At 37.3% G+C, this 23,077-nt stretch overlaps 1 protein-coding gene across 3 annotated transcripts in view; it reads left to right on the top strand.

Annotated features, from left to right (window-relative positions):
* The window catches only part of si:ch211-204c21.1 (disabled homolog 2), a 29,323-nt gene extending 8,160 nt beyond the window's left edge, over positions 1 to 21,163 (top strand). For 2 of the 3 annotated variants that reach the window (XM_056270087.1, XM_056270086.1), the window contains exons 2-14: positions 2,256 to 2,464; positions 11,439 to 11,587; positions 13,421 to 13,519; positions 13,628 to 13,759; positions 13,982 to 14,065; positions 14,630 to 14,653; positions 14,744 to 14,776; positions 15,215 to 15,277; positions 16,851 to 17,462; positions 18,316 to 18,463; positions 19,711 to 20,211; positions 20,893 to 20,972; positions 21,080 to 21,163. In XM_056270087.1, coding sequence (XP_056126062.1) covers positions 2,383 to 2,464; positions 11,439 to 11,587; positions 13,421 to 13,519; positions 13,628 to 13,759; positions 13,982 to 14,065; positions 14,630 to 14,653; positions 14,744 to 14,776; positions 15,215 to 15,277; positions 16,851 to 17,462; positions 18,316 to 18,463; positions 19,711 to 20,211; positions 20,893 to 20,972; positions 21,080 to 21,148 — 2,076 coding nt within the window. In that variant the 5' untranslated portion in view covers positions 2,256 to 2,382 and the 3' untranslated portion in view covers positions 21,149 to 21,163. The remainder of the gene's footprint in view (positions 1 to 2,255; positions 2,465 to 11,438; positions 11,588 to 13,420; positions 13,520 to 13,627; positions 13,760 to 13,981; positions 14,066 to 14,629; positions 14,654 to 14,743; positions 14,777 to 15,214; positions 15,278 to 16,850; positions 17,463 to 18,315; positions 18,464 to 19,710; positions 20,212 to 20,892; positions 20,973 to 21,079) is intronic. The other variant, XM_056270088.1, reaches the window with a different exon arrangement.
* The last annotated feature ends 1,914 nt before the right edge of the window (positions 21,164 to 23,077 follow it).

Here is a 23,077-nt window from a genome sequence, read left to right as displayed (position 1 = left end):
TAAATTGGAGGGATAATGTTTAACAAGAAACGGAAATATTTTACAAAAAGTATTGATTTTTTTTATTAATGTTTAATATATGTGGTCCAAATGTAAGGTTGACTTGACTTTAAGTTAAACTTTGTTGGAGTGACATTTTGGAAACACAATACACAAAACAGTGATATATATAGGCTATGACACAAATGTCATCAGGACATAATCATTGTCATGTAATAACTAAAAAGTAATTTTGTCACGGAATGGGTAAAACATGAAGCGTGGATACAAGTGCGGGTCATGATATTTATTAAGTAAACAAAACAAAACTACAAACAAAGCAACCCCGTGGGGGAAAAACAAGAGATAACTCAGGCAGGCACAGAAAACACGAGGGAAACATGGACAACGAACCAGCACAGGACTGCAAACACAGGTGCTGCGTCCCAATTCGCATACTATCCGTCCTAAATAGTATTCGAAAATAGAATTAGTACGTCCCAAATCATAGTAACGTTATGTTGAAATGAGTGTCCCAAAGAGACCCGGATGGTCTACTATATCCGGTCAGAATCCGAAGTGCAGATCGCTGCGCACTCTAAGGGCCCTTACATAGTCAACGCATCGATACGCATACGCGTGCGCAAGGCTACACATCGCTACGCTTCGGCCGCCATTATGCGTCGATGCGTAGCCAAATGTGTCATCCTAGTTTTTGATACGCGACGCGCCGATGCACGCAATACTATGCGTTGTCGGTGGGGGCGACATTGCAAGTAATGTACATAAAAAGGTATATTATTATGTTTACAGAAGAAGAAGATTTGAATACAATGGCGGGCGAAGAGGAAAAGTTATGCGAGCTTGTTCGTATACATCCTTTGTTGCCGCCGATGTAAAATCAGCAATATGCACTCCGCTTCAGTTGCCATTTTGATCTGAATATTACGTGACCCGACTCTAGACTCTACTACCCCCTGCTGCGCGATCGGTGTATTGCATTTCACGCATCGCCGGTGACGCTTGTGTACTATGAAAAGGAGCGCGTAGCTCGCGTCGCTCGCGTTGCTTGCTCGCGTTGCTCGCGTTGACTATGTAACGGCCCTAACGGCTGATATTGCCCACAACCCATCGCGCGCTGGACGAGGATTCGGTTAGAACTACAAACACAAGTGAAAAGTGTTAAAAAACTACAGACATGGATGACGAGCGAGTCCGACGGTTATGTAGAGAGGTTTAGACAAAGGGGTTTGAGTGATTAATTGTCAGTATCTAACCTGACGAAAATGTATTTATTCAATGTTTTCCACATTATATTGCATCTGCAACAGCATTGTGAACTTCTGCAAAGAGACGTTTAGCCATTCACTTTTAAATGCATTATTATATTCAAATTCCAAACACATGAGGAGAGTCTCGGCATGAAAGACCCACGACTGGCAGATGAACGTGCGACAACAATTCTCTCCGAAATGGTAAGAAGTTATATTAGATTGAATGGAGGATTTTAACTGTGACGAGATGATTGACAGGGCAGTTTACGGTGACAGGATGCACGCGACAGATCTGTCCGTTAAAGATGACGAAGCAGTATGTCCCAAAGCTTGCCTACTCTTTTGCTACACACTCAAAAGTATGTACTTTTTCTTCACAAAAAGAGTACATACTTTTAGGGCGTAGTATAAGTAGGCGAATTGGGACGCAGCAAGGGAGATTAAATAGGGGAACAAACATAAGGTAACGAGGCAGGCAGGTGGGGAAAATTAAACAATAACGAGATAACAAGATGGGCGGGGTTTGACAATTGACAGGAGAGCACATGGCACAAGGAAATAACATGACAGCCATGTGCTCACAACAGACCAGACTAAACACAAACACATGACAAACCGGGAGTTTCACAGCTCTGTCACTAAACCAAGAGAAAACCCAGACAAGGGTGACAGAACTGTGACAAATTTGCTCCTAAATGCTTCATGTGCTGTCATATCGATTAATTGTGATCAATTGCATCTAACATAAAAGTTTGTTTATATATATATATACATACTGTATATAGTTACATATATTATATAAACACAAACGTATATGTTAGATACGATTAATCGTTTTGATAGCACTAATATACTGTATTATTGTCTGGAGCCCTGTTGCCTACACACAAATCTGCTAAATAGCGCTACAATGACTGCATTTTCCTTTGATTTGTAAATTTGTGAACCTCTACTAAATCTGTTTCCTGTTTTGCTTTCTCTCTCTGTCTCCTTCCTATCCAGTGCAGGCACTGTTGATCATGGTCCACTGCTGAGTCAAGCTGTGGTGCACACACTGCAGAGAGGAGAGCAAGAGGGCTTCAACTGATCCTGTCTTCACATTTGTTTTGCACAAGGCTGGCTTTCAAACATGTCTGCAGAAGTGGAAACCAGCACACCCCCCGTCGAGCAGGCACCTTTTAAGACACCCTCCAAAAAAGAAAAGAAGAAGGGTATGTGACAGTGACACTTTTCACACGTCAATATCTTGTTTTTTATAGTATACAGGCCAGACCTTGGGTGATTCAAGTGGTTTAAATACTTTTAGACTCATTTTTTCAAGCACAGCTTTGCCAATGACATGCAATGGATTGTTTAACACTAGAACTCCCAAGACAGTCATTTTGACTGTTTTAAAATTTTGCAATGTAATAACTTTGTTTAAATAAAACCCATGTAACTATAGGACCATGACTTTTCCTAAATGTGTCTATATTTTATTCTATCAGTGTTATTTTATTAAAATTACAAGACACAAAAGAGTTTTGAGTATTTCTACCTAGAACTACCAAAGGCAGTAATTTTGACTGCTTTAAAAATTTGCAATGTAATAACTTAGTCGAAATAAAACCCATGTAACTATAGGACCCTTACTTTTCCTAAATGTGCCTATATTTTATTCTATCATTGTTATTTTATTAAAATCGCAAGAAACAAAAGAGTTTTGAGTATTTCTACCTTGAATGGCCATAGCAGTCATACTGACCGTATGCATTACAGACCGTGTGTCGGTTGCTCCTTTTTCCCGCTCTTGAAGATGCATCACCGTTGACTAGCAACAATTTCTCTTGTTGTTTGTTTAGTCTATTGCAAATCTGAAATCTAGCTTTAGCTTCGAGCTAAAACCAAATTGAAATATTGAAAAGAGAATATCAGAACAATGCCAGCAAGAAGAATGACTGCCAGAGGCTTTAGCCATGCTTCAGAGCCTTGATGAGGCTGAGTGGTTGTTGGTTAACTAATACATTTTTACATACATCATAATTAAAATGTAGTGTTCTGATGTTTATTATTACCTATCCTAACATTACAGATCCATTTATTCTTAGATTTGATATAGCTTATTGAAATTATATGCAAATAATGTATGAGCAGTCAGAATGACTGCTATGTATGGCCATTATAGTAGTTATAGAATTCCGGGAGTCCTAGTGTTAAAGAAAGTACAAACGTCTTTGCTGACCTACTTGTGTCTACTGGCACATCATTAGTGGTATAGTGAGTATCCCACTGAGATCTTTAGCTGTGTGTAATGTGAGTGTGAGTTGCTCCTAGCGTCCACATCTCCAGAGCACCTACAAAAACCAAGCTTGATCCATTACAAACATGTAATGAACCTATTCTGAGGTAAAACTAAACCCTCATAAGAGTTTTGAAACTTCTATTGTTCTTGCCACCTCCCCAGATGAAAAGGCAGTTTGTTTAGAGATTTGATCTCAGAATTTACATGAAGTTATGCGTTCTCAAAAAAACATTTTGAGATTACATCCATGATTTATGCTTCAGTCTGGAATCCAAAGGGTTTGCCATATTGTTCTCGGACTGTACAGTTGGAATCAGACACAAATGATTTAATAGTTATGTCTTAACCTAAATTCATCAGTTTATCAGTAAATGTGTGCTTTCCTTGGAAGGTTTCAGTCATTAATCTGTGTTGTGGAATGTTAGGCATGGGTGGGCTTTTGTTAGTTTCATAGGATATTACTTTAAGCCTTCTGGCTTTTTAATATTGTAATACATTTAGATTTTTTTAAATCTGCATCTAGGGACATTTACAGATGTGCAACTTATTTATTTATTTGAATATATTACATTTTCCCTTTCTCCCCTACTTTTCTTTTGTCTATAGAGATACATTGTGCTTGTTTGCAACCTAATTGCAACTGTAAAAGTTTCAAAAGCTGGTAATACAATATACAAGCAACCTGTTTTCTATATGTATTATACTATTAGCACATTTTCAGCAAATTTTAGATATTAGATCAGATATTCCCCATTTAAACCTGGTCTGAATCTTTTTTTTTGGGGGGGGGGGACCTAAATGCAAAGCTGACCCAGTAGTAGCGCTATGATTGTGTTATTATCAGTGGTGGAGGAAGTACTGAATCTCAGTACTTAAGTAAAAATAACCAGAAACATATTTACTTTAGTGAAAGTAGAAGTACCACAATAACAACCCTACTTAAGTAAAAAGTACCTGATTTTAAATGTACTTTAAGTATTAAAAGTAAAAGTACTTGCATAACAATTTATTCTCTTAATGTCTATTGTTACATCTGTCAGCTGCAGGTGTAAAATGGTAGTCCCTCACCGTTTACCTTAGACTCTGTTTTTCCCGGACTTCATTTCCCAGAATCCTTTGCTCATTATTAGTTGATCTGTTTCAGCTGTGTCTTGTTTCATTTGATCATCACCCTGTCTATTTAAATGCCTTTTGCCTTCATTCAGTATGAAGTCTTGTTTGTTTGTTTGCTGGTTTGGTTTACACTCAGTATTTTGAGCAGTTCCTGGTTTCTTTATATTTTCCTGAGGTTTGAATTTCTTGTTCCCGTCTGCCTCAGTGGATTGTATTTGTGTTTGCTCTGATTACAAGTGCTTGACCCTCTGCCTGGTATGGATGGACTATGACCTTGGATTATATTTGTTAATAAACTGCGTTTGGATTCTCACTCTCTCTGCTGAATGCTGTCTTACCACCACAACCAAATCATTACATCTATAGTCTAATGATTAATAAAACAGTTCATCCTAACTCATTCAACAACGTGAGACAAACGTGGTGCGACGAACGGACGGTCAGGATGACGTTTTGGCAGGGGAAAACTGATCAGAAAATGTAACAGAACGTTGTAGAAATGTAGTGGAGTAGAAAGTATAATAATTGCTGCAAAATGTAATGAAGTAAAAGTAATAAGTATGCACTATTGATTCTACTTAAAGTCCCCGTGAACCGGAAGTTGCAAACGACTTTTCTCCAGTGTTGTGACGTATTTCCGAGAGAAATGGAATACTAAATGAGGAAAATTGTGGGCGTGGCTTTTTTTCCAACTAGCACCTGATTGGATCTAGAAAAGTAGGTGTTTTCATTCAGCCTGTCTACTGTCAGTTGGAGGGGCGTGGTTACGGATGTTAAGCAGACACTCAAACCTACGTCATCAGGGAAGGTCCTCCAATGCAGAGGGGAGGGGCAATTTCAGATTTTGATTAAAGATTACGAATTGTGGATTGTCTTGCATGGATGAATTGTACACCACAAAACGATCAATTTAGGCAAACAAAGTAAGTAGGCCTATGGTCAATTTTGAATTCATGGGGACTTTAAGTAAAGTAAAGATATGTGAAAAATGTACTTAAGTAAAGTAGCGAAGTATTTGTACTTCGTTACATTCCACCACTGGTTATTATGTATATGACCCAGTGATTAGATCTGACAAATTAAGTTATGTCTGGTAAAAAATAAGGCACTGTTTCCTCTCAAGAGGACAGTTTGAGTTCATCAAGTTCCTTGACATGTCGTGTAACGCAGTGCAAAGTTGGCGAACAGCCACCTGCAGAAACCTAAAATCCTCCGTCCAGAGCTCCAGGGGCCTCTTTGACCCAATATTTCTCTGGATTTATTTTTCTAAGCTGGAACCTGGTGCACAGTGGTATTGTTTGTCTTGCCTAGCTCATTCATACCAACAGAGCACACTAGTGATGGATTCCATTACAGTTCTGTTGCTGTTTCCACAATACCTTCCAGCTGCGACGGCAAGACACTCTCCAACATGACTATTTATTAGCCTTTTCCACAGGCATGAAAACAAGCAAAATGATTCCCACAGTCTCACGCGGAATAGCCAGCAGTGATTTGGGCAATGAGGTGCATCTGGGGTTGAAGGAGGTTTCATAGTCATGTGTTGTTGGACATAGAAACAAAAATATATTGGTGCAACATCACATTTGATCTTTCAGCCACATTGTTATTGCAGTTCATGTATAGGCCCATTTTTCTTTCATATCTTTAACTTTTTTATAGATGAATGTGTTTTTGGCTTTTAAGTGATTTGGCTTACCTTTATGATCAGGCTCATTTGTGAGCAATAGGGAATATTTTTTCAAATTGTTCACTCTCCACATACCCCACTCATGAGTTTTTACTCCCAGACCAACAAAAATCACTTGTCATCTTGATTAAGACCTTAATAGTTATAGGTAAGCCTATAAATGACTGTGGTGCTTAAACTTACAACTATATGGATGCACCTGTATTAAGATTCTGGCCGATAGTGGTAAGCCGATAATTGATTTTATGTTATGGCCAATATTAAAATTGTATCTCATCTAAATAAATAAATAAATAAATAAAATGCTTAAAACTTATAGAAAATCATTTACATGCTACAAGTGAATTTAGGCATCACAACATTATAATGTACAGTATGATGAAAAAAATGGAAATATTTAAAAATGTGATAGATATTACATATAAAGTCAGCATGAAATTAAAATTCACCCTATCACCCTATCTTATTTCGAACGATTCATCCGTGCATGTTTCATTGTTTTACTTTTTTCAACCTCATAATGTTTAATCAAAATGTTATAATTCATCAGTGAAACGACAGACTTCTCTCTGGTGACGTATGCAGGACTCTCTCACACGTATGTGTGAGAGTTAGATGCGGCACTGTAATATAAATGTTAGATTGCTGATTAAAAATGAACATGCACAATTAAATGTTCAACCAATACATTTTTTAAAAAAAAACTCAAATATCAGCCAGACCTGTAGATCTTGCTGTAAAAATAGGCTAACTCAGTCTATGAATATTCTGTTTATTTTAGCCAATTAGGTCTACACATGCCATTTAATGAAAACAGTAACTAAACCAAGCACTCATATTTATGGGTATTATATGTTCACGTTGGGAGGGGGTTATAGAGCTGAAACCTCAAGCCTGTAGAGTCCCTGCATGGGATGAATGTCAATGTTGTCCCTCAGCTTGGCCACAGAAGGCATGAGGTCTGGGCCTCGGCCAGACTGTTCTCTCTCAGTCTCTTTTTGTTTCTCTGCGTCTGATTCACACTCTCTTTCTCCGCCTCTGCCATCTCAGCAGCGCCACTGGCCAAAAAGGGACATCGCCACACATAGTCAGCTGAGCTCTGGTTTTGAAGTGAGACACAGGGCAGGCAGACAAAATAAATGTCCAAAAGTCAAGAAGAAAGATAAAGGATAGTGAGATACCACAGAAGACCCAATGAAGAGCTCACACAGAAAAGAGATTGGCTGTTTCCAAGGGAGGAGGAGGACATATATGAACTCTCAAACTAGCAAATAATGTGGCACATATCCAAAACAACACAATTTTAAGACTAAAACATGGCCAGACAGATATGTAAAAACATGCACTGCGAGGAACCAATAAAGCACCATGATCAGCATATTGTCACAGATATGTTGAGTTTCATTGTGTTTTTATTTGGTTCTGTTCTGTTCCTGTTTGCCTGTGTTCTCAATGCTTGTTTGTTTCTGTTTGTTCTGATTACATTACACACCTGTCTAAAGTTCTGTTGATCAGCCTCTTGTATTTAAGCCTTTAGTTCTCCTCTTTGGCTTGCATTAACGTTGTGTTCCTTTGTCTAGTGTTATATGGTTCCTGTTTATTAAAAGTTACTTGATCGTTCGCTCTCTCTCTCTGGTGGATTATCTACACACACGAACATTGCAGAACACAATACCTAGAATAGCCTTTTTTCCCGGTGAAATACAACTATGGACTTACCTGCTGTGCGTTTCCAGGGAGATCGCTCACTTTAGGACCACACAAGGGACTTTTTAGATCTGGTATGCCTCACCTACTATCCGGTAGGGGTGGGAATTGGCAAAAATGTGACGATTCAATAGTATTGCGATACTTGGGCCACAATTCAATATTATTGCGATTCTTAACATATTGCGATACAGCAAGTATTGCGATTCAATTCTGCGATATATTGCGATTCATGTCCCCCATATTATTCAAAGGCATTACAAAAAATGAGTAAAAGACTGCTCAACTCACTTCAAATGTCACATTTAATTCTGTGAACATTATCTTCTACACATTAACTGAAGTGCAAAAACTTAGGAGAATAGCGCAAAAACATTCAGGACACAGGACCTTATTACAGGACAGGATGTAATTATTCTCTGAATTGGAGACCTCTCACATGAATGGTGAGCTCCCATCACTTTATTATTTAAATTATTTTATTTATTATTAAATTGTATTTTATTTTATTTATTATTTTATTTATTATTAAATTATTTAAATACAATAGAGTAGCATTAAGCAGAAATAATAGAGTAACATAAACCTGAGAATAATCATATAAATAATGTCAAGGTCTTTATTATTCGCTTTTTGATGAAAACCGAAATTGAGCCACACTTTCGATTTGAAAGAAGACGGAGTGTCGCGTACAACCGGTTGTGATGGTGAAGCCATTTTCATTTGAATTTGCTGTTGAATGCACGACAACAAAGCACCACAACAAGCGTCACCTTGTGGATGTAATACGCACATTTAAATGATCAGAGTAAACTCAGAGAAAACCAATGGAGAAAACCCGAAAGTAAAACAGATTATTTTATAATTAAATATTGCAATACTTTGCGCTACTGTATCGATATAATTGCGTGCACAAAATATCGCAATACTGAACAGAATAGATTTTTTCCCCCACCACTACTATCCAGACCGCTTGCTCTGTGTATTTTCCGCGTTTGTAGAGTGGGTGCTGGTGAACAACGGATCGGCATTCACCGTCTGCCCTGTTGAGGAGGACATCACCAGCCCCACTCCGGACCCAGAGCCCAGCCAGCCACCTCTCGCTCCCTGCACGGAGCATACTCCATCCACCGCAGAGACAGAGCGATGCTGCCGCGATGCCAGATGCCAGAGTGGCCGCCTGAGCCAATCATTGCCCCAGAGCCCAAGCCCAATGGAAAGTCTGTCCAGGTGCGTGAGCCGGCAACATCGCCCATCCCAGTAGGTGTGCTTGTGGAGTACGAGAGGATGGATTGGAGCCCCACCCATACTTGAGGCCTCCTGCATCTCTGCTAGTCCCTTCCAGCTCCAAGTCTCCTGCGTTTCCAACGATCCCACCCAGCCTCCCTCTCCCACCTCCTCTACCAAAGATAGCCAGTCCTTCGACCCCATCTCGACTGGTTCCCTTCAGTTCCTTGGCTCTTCCTCTGTTTACTCCACTCCGGATCTGCCTCGGGTCTTCCAGTCTCCAGTTCCGCCTTGGCAAATGGATCCCCCAGCTCTGCCTTGGTTGAACAGTCGGCTCCACCTTGGCTCCTCGCCCCCTCGACTCCACCTGTGACTGTGGTCCTTATGGCTCCACCGGGCTCCCTCATCCCTCTGGCTCCACCTTGGTCAGTCATCGCTCTGCCTACGCCACGGACTTCGAGGAATTCAGCTGCACCTCGGCCTCCGCCCTCCCTCTGGCTCCACCTTGGTCATCAGTCCAACCGGCTCCGACTCAGTCATCCAGTACTCTGGCTTCACCTTTGCCACTCGTCACCACGGCTCAAGGACCTACAGTGTCACCCGGTCTCTGTGTCTCCTTGACTCCGCCTGGATCTCCAACTCTCCTGGCTCCACCGCTGGTGGTCGGATCTCTGACTCTTTCCTGGCTTTTACCTCCGTCATTTCCACCGTGATGTATCCATCTGCTGGCTGTCGCCTGTCTCAGACTCCCCGTCCTCCCCCAGAGCCACCCTCCCTCCTCTGTTAAACTTTAGAGTGCGAGGACGCACCTTCCGAGAGGGAAGATGCATGTTTAGTTTTGTTTTGTTTCTGTTCTGTTCTTGTTTGCCTGTGTTCCTGATCCTTGTTTGTTTCCATTATGTTATGCACCTGTCTAGTTCTGTTGATTGGCCTCCTTTTGTTTTTAAGCCCTTAGATCTCCTCAATGCCTTGTCTTGTGTTAACGTTGTGTTCCTATGTGTAGTGTTATATGAATACTGTTTATTAAAAGATACTTGATCGTTCGTTCTCTCTCTCGCTCTGGTGGATAATCTACACACGCAAACATTACACATCAGCAGCTCACTGAAGTACTTTGTGTTCATTTTAATCAGCCTCCTTCAGATCTTTTTGTGCCATTGAGTAATCGCCCATATTTTGATATGCACTTGGGTAACTTGCTGACATTTCCAGTGATTGAGTAGCATTCAGACTGAGATTCAGAGCTGAAATTCTGCTTGAGATAACTCTGTATCTCAGACAGCTGGTACCATCAGTTCCTTCCGAATGGCATCAATCCTAGCGACAGCCGTAATTATGTCTCTGAATCGTTTCTCATTCCTCTAAGAATAAAGGATTCCGTAAATGATTCTGCACTGCACTATTCATTCCTATTTTAGAATGCTTTTGTTTTGAATGACAGCTGCATTTGTGATGAGCCGCATTTGCCTGATGTAAACTGTAATCAGTTAATTATATGGAGCAGTATTTTAAAAAGGTTAAATGACAGGGGCTCGTCCTATACTACAGAAAGGACACTTAATTAGTGGTTTCATGTATGAGTGAAGAACTTGCTTTTTCAGCTCTTTTCAAAAGGATAAACCTAGCCAAGAAATCTATGGCATTTTCTCAGAATTGTTTGATGAAGTTCAAAAGAACTTTATTTTATAGAATTTTATCTAGAAATTGATCAATTTAATGCACCTTTTCTGAATAAAAGTATTAATTTATTAAACTGTGCCCAAAATTTGGAAGTCTATATTTGTACTAAAATATTTGCACATATATTTTCATTTCCTAAAACTCGACTGAAAAAAGATAATTATGATTATTTACTTTATTCAGTCCTATTATTTTTATATCAATTTTTATTTTAAATCTCTGGTTGGTAATTACTGGCCTAAAGCCATAAAAAACAAAGTATTTTTCTATATGTTGTCTCAATCTCCCCATAAGCGTTTGAGGGAATTGCAGCAGTGTTCATGGGAATCTGCGTCACAGCAGTCGATCTATTTTACAAATCTATTTAATAATAAAGCATTCAATTATTTATCTTTTGCAACACACTTTAAATTAAATAAGTTTAAATCTCACAATATTTTGTTTTATGTTTTAGATTCAAATCTCTCTTTTTATCTGCTTTTTTCAGCTGCAGCGAGCCCAGAGAAAACAGATGAGTTACTCCTTGCCAGGTTCAAAGGTAATGGAGTTCGCTACAAAGCCAAGTTGATTGGTGTAGATGATGTCCCTGAAGCAAGAGGAGATAAAATGAGCCAAGACTCCATGATAAAACTGAAGGTCAGTGAAAGGTCAAGCATGTTTGTTTTTTTAGTACAGTATATCTTAAGTGACTTCTAGTAGCCTAAACTAATGGCGGAGACATAGGACAAGATAGATTTAGGACAATATGGATTTATTTGTATTGACTTTTCACAATGCATGTTGTTTTCCAGATAACAAGGAACATTCTCAGAACTTTGGCTAAAGTTCTGGTAATGTCATCTCAAAGTTATGAACAAACATTATTCCAGTAAAGTTAATATAACGTTTGTTCACAGTTATGTGGTCTTTAAAATGTTCTCAAAAATTTAGCACAAACAATATATAGCTATATATTGTTCACTGAACTTTTAATTTTTAGTTTGTTTTTTTTCTAACATTTTTTTACTGTTGCTAATTGTTTCAAAATGATTTGAGAACATTCAAAAGTAACGTCCCCATTATGTTTGCAGAATTACAAAATTAATTGTTCCCTTACCATTCATATAACCAAGAAAAAAAGTTTTTCAAACAAACTGGAGGTTTTAAATGTTCAGAGAACATTCAGAGATAACGTTTTTGTAACTTAAAAGATACCGTAGCAAAATGTTTTAGAACATATGTTTGTTAGCTAGGTTTCCGTTTAATCCCACCGGTCACAATTGTGACCGCAGCTTTTTTCTTATTTCTGGAAGCTCTAAAAATGTTTTTATTGACTTTGGGCAAGAAATTCAACTTTTAAATGACAAAATAGATTGTCTTGATTAAAATCAATTAATGTCATGTGACTAGTGTGAAAGGTCACATGACCAGATCAGTTCACTTCCTGCTTGCACATCTAGAAGAAGTTGTCTTCCTCAGACTACTACAAAAAGTAGTATATAAAACATCTTAATTTACATATAGAACTATCATATTTTGTACATATATTCTTTAAAGGGTCTACTACTGATATATTTTGAGAATTATACTCCTGCATATATATTTTGCTCGCAAGACTTGTAAATTTGTTTACGGTCACAATTGTGACCGGTAGTATAACACAGTGCTTCAATTGAAAACAGGTATTGGCTGGTATTGGCAGGTTTTGGCAATCCTACACTGAACATGCCACACCTGTGAGGGGGATAGATGATCTTGGCAAAAGAGAAGTGCTCACTAACACAGATTTAGACAGATTTGTGAAGAATATTTGAGAGAAATAGGCCTTTTGTGTACATAGAAAAGGTCTTAGATCTTTGAGTTCAGCTCATGAAAAATTTTGTTCAGTGTAGTGATGAGTGTCCCAGACCCCCTTCAAAGAATTTGAATGAATTCTGACTATGTTGTTTCCCACCGGTCACTATTGTGACCGAGTATAAAACCTAATATTTCACTAACTTAACCAACATAAAATCAAAAAAGGCATAATGTTTGAGTGTTAGGGAGGTCTAAGGAGTAAAATGCATGTACTCAAGTTGCAAGAAAAAAATTGGGATTAAACGGGTTAAAGCTTCATAGAAAATAGTGCCTTAATATCTCCAGAGAGCAAACTGTGTCAATGAAATACTGTATACCCTTAGATTGTTAGATTTGAGGAGAGACATCTCTGCAAGAAAGAGAATAATTGAGTCAACACAATGTTTTCCAGTATTTTTGACATAAATATTACTGGCGTGAAGTAATTATTTTGGCTGTTTTTAGTTTGTTCTGATTCAATATTTATGATATTTTAAGAGACAGAAATATCCCTGTTTCCTACACAATTGATTCAGTCCAAATGGTTTGATAGACATTTATTTAGCAGGACACTGACTACATGTAAGAAGTCAAAACGATTTGTTTTTTTATTCTCAGTAAACATTTATTTGTCTTTTCTCTCTGCGATCCCAGGGCAAGGCAGTGGCAGCTCGCTCTGCGGGCAAACACAAGCAGAGAGTCTGGGTGAACATCTCCCTCGCAGGAATTACTGTTACTGATGAGAAAACAGGGGTCTGTCTCTCTCACTCACTCTTTTATTTACACTGACTAGAATAAACTCTTCTACCATTTGATACCCAATATACAGTATTCATTGTTACTTTGTTTTGATTTCTCCAGGCAAAAATACTGGAGCATGCAGTAAATAAGATCTCCTTCATCGCACGGGATGTCACTGACAGCAGAGCGTTTGGCTACGTGTGCGGTGCGGAGGGCCAGCACCAGTTCTTTGCCATTAAAACAGCACAGCAGGTCCAGTGAGATTTTATGGAGCAAAGCTCTTTCCTTCTTCACACACTCATGCCTTAGGCACACACAGACAAACTTGTTCTCTCTTTCTCTGTTACTTATTTCCCAGTAGTGCGTTTTTCTAAAGGCATTCCCACAAAAACACATCCCCCCCTGCTCACAAACATTCACTCATAAACCTGCAGGAAAAATGCCTTTTAACACATTGTTTGTGTTTCCACTCAGGCAGAGCCTCTTGTCATTGACCTGAAGGATCTTTTCCAGTTAATCTTCAATATGAAGAAAAAAGAAGTTGAGGGTTCAAAGAAGGTGTGAGACCCCTCAAAAATATTTTTAGATGTATCTAGACTGTGTATGAGCCAGTGAGCAACTTTGATACTCATACTTCAAGTGTAACTCTTTCAAAATGCAATAAATTACTGTACCATTCAAAGTTTGGGTTGGGTTTTAAAGAAATTAATACTTTTTAATTCAGCAAGGATGCAGTGAATTGATCTCAAGTAACAGTAAAACATTTATAATGTAACAAAACACTACTTATTCAAATAAATGCTGTTCTTTTGAACTTTCTGAGGGATCATGTAACACTGAAGACTGGAGTAATGACTGATGAAAATTCAGCTTTGATATCACAGGATTTAATGGCATTTTAATTATTATTATTATTAATTATTTTTTTGTTCAAATAAATGCAACCTTGGTGAGCTTCTTTCAAAAACATTTTAAAAAAAATTACCAACCCCAAACTTTTGAACGGTAGTGTATGTATATCACCTCAAACTAAACTACTCAATCACTCTTGTGTATAGATATAGCTCTTTTTGTCAAATTAGATAAATTTTTATTTCTAATCAGATCTTGTTTTCTCTTCAGGATGAAAATAATAAAGTGATAGAGGTTAGAGACATTAAATAAACAACTGTTAAACTAAATGTTTTATCATACTATATATTTTGCTTCTAACTTCTGTCAATCTTACCTCAACAGAATGGCAGTGAAGGCTCACACAATGACAGAAAAGTGAGTATGATTTACATTCACCAAATGGTCCTGATATTGTTTCACAACAGTGAAAGAGTTGTGTTAGTGGCCTCCAACCTGAAGGCTCCCAGATGCCAGTAGAATTGTGTCTCTCTGGCCCAGTTCCTAAAGCCCCCTGCTGGGTTGTCTTCATGTTGTTGTTCACCATTTGCACACTGCACCTAAACTAGTCTCCTTGGGGGGTGAAAGCTAATGAAGTTAGCAGACAGGAAATAACTGAGATGCATCACATAGCAGCTCTGGACATTCTCCCACCACTCCTTTCACTCACAGTCTTTGGAAAAAACACAATTCTCCTCATTCTTCAATGCTCATTTCCTCCCATTCATCTGCCCTCAGTATGAATGGCTCTTCTCTTAGGTGTTTTGGTTTCTCTGACTCTGTTTGGTGTCAACTTTTTTTTCAACTCTGTTGCAGGGCGTTGAACAGCTGGACTTGTTTGGAGACATGTCGACCCCACCTGACTTAAACTCTCCCTCGGTAAGACTGTTGGGCAAGAATGAGTCATGCATATTAATGTATAAATATACACATTCAGACTGAATGTGAGACGTTTTCACTCCAATTTTGGTTTCTATTGACGGTGACACTCTATTAACACAAGAATGATAGACTACCATTATGAATGCTATTTCCATGGAATTCTATTATACACCAGCTCATTTACCAGACCAAAGCAACATTATCCAAATGAGACATTACGCGTTTGAAAGAGACTAGTGGCGTTTAGACAAGTCTCGAATCCTGCTATAGTCCTTGTTTAGTCTCTGGTGCTTGATTGACCTCAAATGAAGAAAATGCTGTCATGGGGAGTAAAAGGCCTGGGCTCAGGCCAACAAAAATAACAAGCACTAAAAACTCAACAAGGCTCAGTTGTTTGAAGATACTGCTCTATAGAGGAACTTCACAACTATATGAGGCAGTTTTTTCTCAGAATGACAAATTCTAAGGCCTTTGAAATTGTTAAATATTTTACTTTTGTGGTTGTCTTATGGTTTATCTGTTTACTTTCATGGTTGACTTTTTACAAGTGGTGTTGATGCAGAGTTTGTTCTGTTCTTCTAACTAAACATTGCATTGACTGTGAGAGAACAAGTTCAGGTAATGTGTGCATATACTGTGAAGTTTATTCATTCATTTTTAGCCATCCATTATTCAACCAGTGTTTTGTTGTCAAAGGCATGGTATATTGGGGGAAAAACACTTAAGTAGGGTTGCCAACTTTAGTAGAGTATAAGGGACACCAATGCACCAATGAAATGCACCAAAAATTGACAGAAATCGATTGTCCTAAGATTTCACTTTTTCTAATTTGTTTTCTACTCTGCTCTGTAGTTTCTATTACATTTTCTGCAGACATATACAAGGTATTACAACAGTTACAAAACAGATGAGCTGTCTGATAAAGAGAAGAACAAGCAACAGAACAGGTCAACACACCCACCAGACCGCCCTGTTCTTTTCCTGTTCCAAATTCTGTTCTTTTGAAATTTCAATTCAAAAACTTGATATACTAAATATTAATCTGCACAACTGCACAACTGAGCATCAAATCAGCATATTAGAGTGATTTCTGAAAGATCTGGAGTAGAAGACTGGAGTAATGGCTATTGAAAAATCTGTTGTAATTGTTATTTCGCAATATTTTTGTTTTTACTGTATTTTGATTAAATAAATGCAGCCTTGTTGAGACTTTTTTTCCTCTTCAAATCTTGAAACCCAAACAATTGTGTAAAATTGATTCAAATGCAAAAAAAAAAATATATTGTTCTTAACGGTGTTGGTACAAGACGCTTCCCTTAAAGACAGAACAATCCTGTTTTTTACGAGACGGTTGGCAGCCCCACACTTATGTCATGAACGCACATGCTTGCATTTCTGATTGGTTAGACTACACAGCATTTATATGGAACAAGTTTATTGTACTTCATGCATGACTTAATCTATACACCACTTAAATAAGCATTCATGTATTAATGACATCAGCTTATTATTTATTTATTCTTCTCTTTCTGTTTCTGTTTCTCTCCCAATCCTCCAAATCGTCCTTCAGGAGTCTGAGAACATCCTGTTGATGGATCTGTCCACTGAGATAGACAGCAATCAGAACTGTGTTAAAGGAAACCCCTTCACCTCATCTTCTATCCACAGAGCCCCGTCCAGCCTCTCGCCTGAGAACCCCTTCTCTTCTCAGCTCAACTTCTTCCCCGCCCCTATCCATGACCCGTTCAGTGATGACCCATTTTCAAGCGACGACCAATCAATCAGGGACTACCCTGCCACAGAAAACCACAGCACTAATAACTTGTTCAATGGTGGCCCTAAGAATGGTGACTCAGACTACTTGGGCCAGCAGTTCGACCAACTCTCCAACAGGACAGTCATCCAGGCTCTCAGTAATGGCCACTGGCCTTTAGATGGCAGAGCTGCAGAAGCCACTAGCCGGACTCAGAATACTGTCCCAGTTCAAGAGCAGAACGGACATGGGAAAGTGACTCCTAATCCGTTTGTCGTAGATTCGGAGAAGATGCAGCCAGTGCAGAATGGAGTGAAGCATGAGAATGGAGGCATGGGTGAGCTACCTGTCAATCAAACCAAGGATTCGGTTATTATAAGCCCTCCACCACTCAATATGAAAGCCGGGAGGGGCAGGAGGAGTGTAAAGGTGAGGTTGCATTAATGACTATATTTTGATAATTAGATGGCCTCTTTCACATTCTACTTTTCTTTTTACTGCTTTCTTATTTATATCTAACACCACTTCATGATGTGGTAATGTTGTTTACCTCAATTTTTAATGCTTCAGTGACTTGTACTTGTAAGGTAAGGATTGATTTGCTAATGTCTTTCCCATCACATTATGACTATATAAATATATATACATATGTAAAAAGTCTCTTATGTTCATCACAGCTGCATTTATTTGATCAAAATACAGTAAAAAAAACAGTACTATTTAGAAACATTATTGCAATTTAAAATGACTGTTTTCTATTTTCATATATTTAAAAATGTCATTTATTCCTCTGATGGCAAAGTTGAAATTTTCAGCATCATTACTCCAGTCTTCAGTGTCACATGACAGAAATCATTCTAATATGCTGATTTAGTGCTCAAGAAACATTTCTTATCAAGCACACAACTTTTTCAACATTGATAATAAAAATATTTTTGTGGAAAAATAATAATTTTTTCCCCTAGAATTCTTTGATGAATAGAATGTTCTAAGAACAGCATTTATTTGAATTATAAATCTTTGTAACATTTTAAATGTCTTAACTGTCACTTTTGATCAATTTAATGTGTCCTTGCTGAATAAAAGTATTAATTTCTTTAAAAAGAAACATACAAATAAAACTGTTACAGACCCCAAACTGTAGTGTAAGATGTTCTAAGGTCTTTACATTACAATTAAGCTTGTTTAAGCCTGTTCTGGGGTTTTTTTGTTGTTGTCTTTTTTACTTTTAAATAACCTGGTTGGAATCTGTTTTATGATCATTTTTTATTCTCTTTTATAGTCCCCTTCAAATGAAAAACTTGAGATGGATCTATTTGTTTCACCAAATCAATCAGAATCACCACCTCCTCAAACCGAAAACTGCCCTCTCAACTCTGTCAGTCTGTTCAGCAGGAGCCCTTCCTCCACTGACGCACTCACAGTTCTTGGTAAGACACTCGAGACAATAAATAAATAACTGGACATTTGTGACCCTGGACCACAAAACCAGTCACAATTTTGTGCAATTGAGATTTATACATAATCCGAAAGCTGAATAAATAAGCTTTCCATTGATGTATTGTTTGTTATGATAGGATAATATTTGGCCGAGATACAACTATTTGAAAATCTGGAATATGGGGATGCAAAAAAATCGAAACATTGAGAAAATCACCTTTAAAGTTGTCCATTTATGTTCACGATTGTGCTGCATTCACTCACAAAAATAAATGTTTTATACATTTACGGTATGAAATTTACAAAATATCTTCATCAAACATGATCTTTACCTAATATCCTAATGATTTTTTGGCATAATTTTTTTTTTTTTTTTATATTTATAAATGTAATATTTATATTTACATATTTATAAAATATATAATTTATATATTTTTGACCCATACAATATTGTTGGCTATTGCTGCAAATATACCCGTGCTACTTGTGATTGGTTTTGTGATCCAGGGTCACATTTGTGAGTTTCCAATAAAATACTTTTTCAAAATGTCTGTGATTCTTATTCAAATGAAAGTTTAAGTCTAGAATAATTGTTCTTTTATTTATATATTCCTGTAGCTCAAACAGTAGAGCACGCTGCTAGCAATGCCGTAGGGCATGGGTTTGATTTCCAGGCAATGGGTGAACTGATAAAATGTGTATCTTGAAATGCAGTGCAGGTCACATGGCAAGTGCTAAGAAAGTTTAAGGTTAATTTTCAGCAGCGATTACTCATTCAGCAACATTCTTCAGTGACACATGATCCTTTCTTCTTATTATCAATGTTTAAAACAGTTATAATGCTTAGTATTTTTGTGTAAACCGTAACGTTTTTTTCAGGATTCTTTGATTCTTTTAAAGTTCAAAAGAACAGCATTTATTTGAAATAAAAATCTTTAGTAACATTATAAATGTATTTACTGGCACAATTTAATGCATTCTTAAAGGTATTAAATTCTTTCAAACCTTTGAGGGATATTGTACAGTAGAATAATATTCACAAAAGGGACGGCTGTTATGGTGATTACTATTCTGTTTATCACAGTAATTACAAATTTAAATGTTTAAAATAGCTCTTTGTGTCCAAAGAATCGCATGGTCTGTTTAATTATTGTGTAATTATTGTAGAATATAACTGAATAAGTTCAGCTTTTTAATATTCAACCTTCTTTTTATCAACTCTATATCTTCTCTAAAGAAGGGTTGTCTCTACAAGCTCCACCTGCAGTTTCCACTCCTGGAGCGGCTCCGTGGAATCAGCCCCTCTCGTCCATCTTCCCCAGCACCATCAGTGCCTCTCAGCCCTTCACTCAAGTACCTGTTTTCTCCACTTCTCCTGGGCCTGCCTGGGGAACTACTCCTGGAGGTTTTGGAACCTCGACCGCAACCCAACAGCTTCCATCATGGAACACTCCTTCAGTCTCCAATGGATCCAATGGATCCTGGACCCATCATACAACCCTGGGGAACCCCTTTCAGACCAGCGTATTTCCACCCAGCCTTGTGGCCGATGGACCACAGAGCTCCAGTCCCCCTCCACTGGTTCCACCTCGGGCAGTAGCCACCAAAGAAGCTCCAAAGGTGGACAGTAATGCTTTTGTGGACCTGGATCCTCTAGGAGAAAAGGAGAAGAGAGATGTCAAGGAGATGTTTAAGGATTTCCAGATAGCTAAGCCACCAAACGTGCCAGCAAGGAAAGGTAAGCAGATATGGCTGTATTTGTAATTAAAATCGAACCCATTTTAACGATTCCTTAACACCATCTCTGCATCTGCTGTGAGTTTGAGTCGCTTATAACGTGCATTTGGGAACGCAGCGTATGACAGGACTGTTGAAAGTGTGTGAAAGTGAAAAATGTTTGAAAGTGAAAAATTAAGAAAATAAATATTAGTACTGTAACTTGTAGTGTAAAATATAATTATTATTCTAATTATCAAATACAATTTTTTTATTTTTCAGTGCAACTGCATTATTACAATAGTAATATATTTATGACTTTAATTTTTTATTATTACAGTCAAAAATAATAATGTGAAAACAATGATTATTATTATATGCAAATTGATTGAGTTCCTAAAATACAGTGTGAACATGATGTGGACTGTGACACTATTACAATTAAAAAGATGTAAATAGATATACTGTAAATAAGTACCTTTACTAAAAATAAAAAAACACAAAAAAATGAAATATTTTATTTGTTTACCTATGTAATGTGATTATTTGCCAACAGCCACAACATGCAAATGTGTTGTTAAATTATTAAAATATTAATTTTTAAATTTTACTTCAACTAAATATTTTTAGTCAAAGGGTTTCAGCTGAAAAAAAAGTTTAATTGGAAACATCTTGGCATGACAAATAATTTTTGTCACTGCAGAGCCATTGAAGATTGGAGGTCAGAACCCATTCGACAACTCCTTTGGAAAAGATCTGTTTGGCACGTCTGTACCTGCAACTGTACGTATATGTGCATCCTTATGAAAAATGTTATCATACAACAAACAGAGTTTTTTTCCTGAGAACCTCAAGAATATTTACATTTATTTTCTTCTTTACCTTTACAGAGTGCTCCTCCCTTAAAGGCAGTGGGCTTAGATCCTTTCAGAGACCCATTTGGAAATCCATTTGCATGATAGCCGGCCACCAAGTATGGATCAAACAAAAATCATTGAACAAGAAATTATGCAAAAACAATTCCATTCCAGATGCTTCTTACAGCTTTATAATGTTTTTGGTTTTGGCAACTGTTTTTTTTACAGAGCACCATTTTATGTTGTAGCTTTCCCACTAAAGTGCATCCTGTTCAAGAGCAGGTCTCTTAGCTCTGATGTCACAGCCAATGTCTGACAGCCAAATTAAGTGTGTGCAACCCTCCTCCTTTCATAAACCAGAATTGGATCTGCATGGTGGTCGTGGGCAGGCTGAAAATAAACCATCATCATCTAGTGCTGGTATCCTATTAAAACATGATTTTCAGTGCAGTTTGTCTCTAAACAATATGGTGATAGTAGTTTTGTTTTGTGCACTAAAAGCACTCAAAAGCAATTTTGTCGTTTTTTGCACCAGTAAACAAGGCATTGATGTCTGTTGCAGTATTATTTTGACTTTATATGTTTACTTTTCCACATTTATCAAATGCTTTATAGGGCACAATTGGTCACTAATTTTGACAAATGTTTTTTATGAACTGGCATATAAACTGAATAAGATTCCAGATTTTTTAAAAATCCAATCCTGGATTATATTACATGTCCAAACATAAACCAACATGATGGACAGCATAGAGACAATGTATATAATATCTGTAGGGATGCTTTGATATGATAACTGTGCAATCAACATCTGATGATCTGCTCTGTACTAATCACATGATACATACTGTACTGACCTGTTCATTATAAGAGAGCAACTGACTCTAATCAACCTGTATTTGAACTGAATCCCTTGCGAGACGTTATTTTTTTTCCCATGAACTGTATCCAGTGCTGTTATTTGTGAGATTGTGAGCTTGCTGCATTGACTAATATATACAGTATGTACTGTTATGAGGTTAAAAGTTCTCTGTTTTTGTTTTGATTTGACATTGTATTGAATGAGTAATCTTTAATTGTGACCACTGGCATGTTGTCAATGGTACTGCAACTATAAACACCTTCAAAAATAATATCTATATCCATAGTGTTGGAGGATGTTGCCTGTATGAATTTTAGGCGATACTTATTAAGCACATTGTTTTGCGTGAAACATGATCATCCAGAATGTTTCAGGTAATACTTGATATAAGTATATTGATGTGTCTGTCTGATTGATGACATTTACTACACTGCTCTTTATTTTTAATGTTTTCCTTTTTGATAGATGAGGATATAATCGTTTTCCACCAGACAAATTAAGTGGGCAAACATATGAAATTGCGAGGCTTAACAGTGTAACTGATATGCATTCATCTCAGTGGATTAATGATAGAAAAAAAAAAAGAAAAAGGAATGCATTTACTATACTGGATGTTGAAGCCTTGTCAGAATGAACTATGTGAAGTATCTGTGTGTACATATATAAATATCTGCTCTGTTATGCACTATGCCATCTCTACCTTGGATGTTATAGAACTAAGGTGTTTAAAAAATGTAGTCTCGCTGCAATAAACTGGAATTTCAGTTAGTGAGAATAGATTCAGAATTGTCCTATTTATCTTTTGCAACGTTTGTATTCAAGTCTGAAAGATTAGGTCTACTTCACATTAAAAAGTGATGTCTGACTGATTTGAGTCTCACATGTCTCATATATTTCATATATTACAATTGGGAGAGTCTAATGGTTTATATATTCTATGAATGGGATCCCCTTACAAAATAATTATTCTTCAAGTTCATTTTATGAAGTATACATCAGTAAAGTGTATTTAATATATTTATATAAGTATAATCAAGTATATTTTTAAGTATACTTTATGTAGTAACTAGTAAGTATATCAATGTTCTAGTAGTATACTTGTAAGTGTACCATTTCAATACTGCTTTGGACTAAATTGGCACACTTTTTAGTATAAGTATACATTTAAG

Source organism: Rhinichthys klamathensis, unplaced genomic scaffold (genome assembly GCF_029890125.1).
Source record: "Rhinichthys klamathensis goyatoka isolate OS25496 unplaced genomic scaffold, OSU_Roscu_1.1 h1tg000296l_1, whole genome shotgun sequence".
NCBI lineage: Eukaryota > Metazoa > Chordata > Actinopteri > Cypriniformes > Leuciscidae > Rhinichthys > Rhinichthys klamathensis.
The sequence above is the reverse complement of the archived record's forward strand: the minus strand, read 5'-3'. Positions and strand labels throughout refer to the sequence as shown.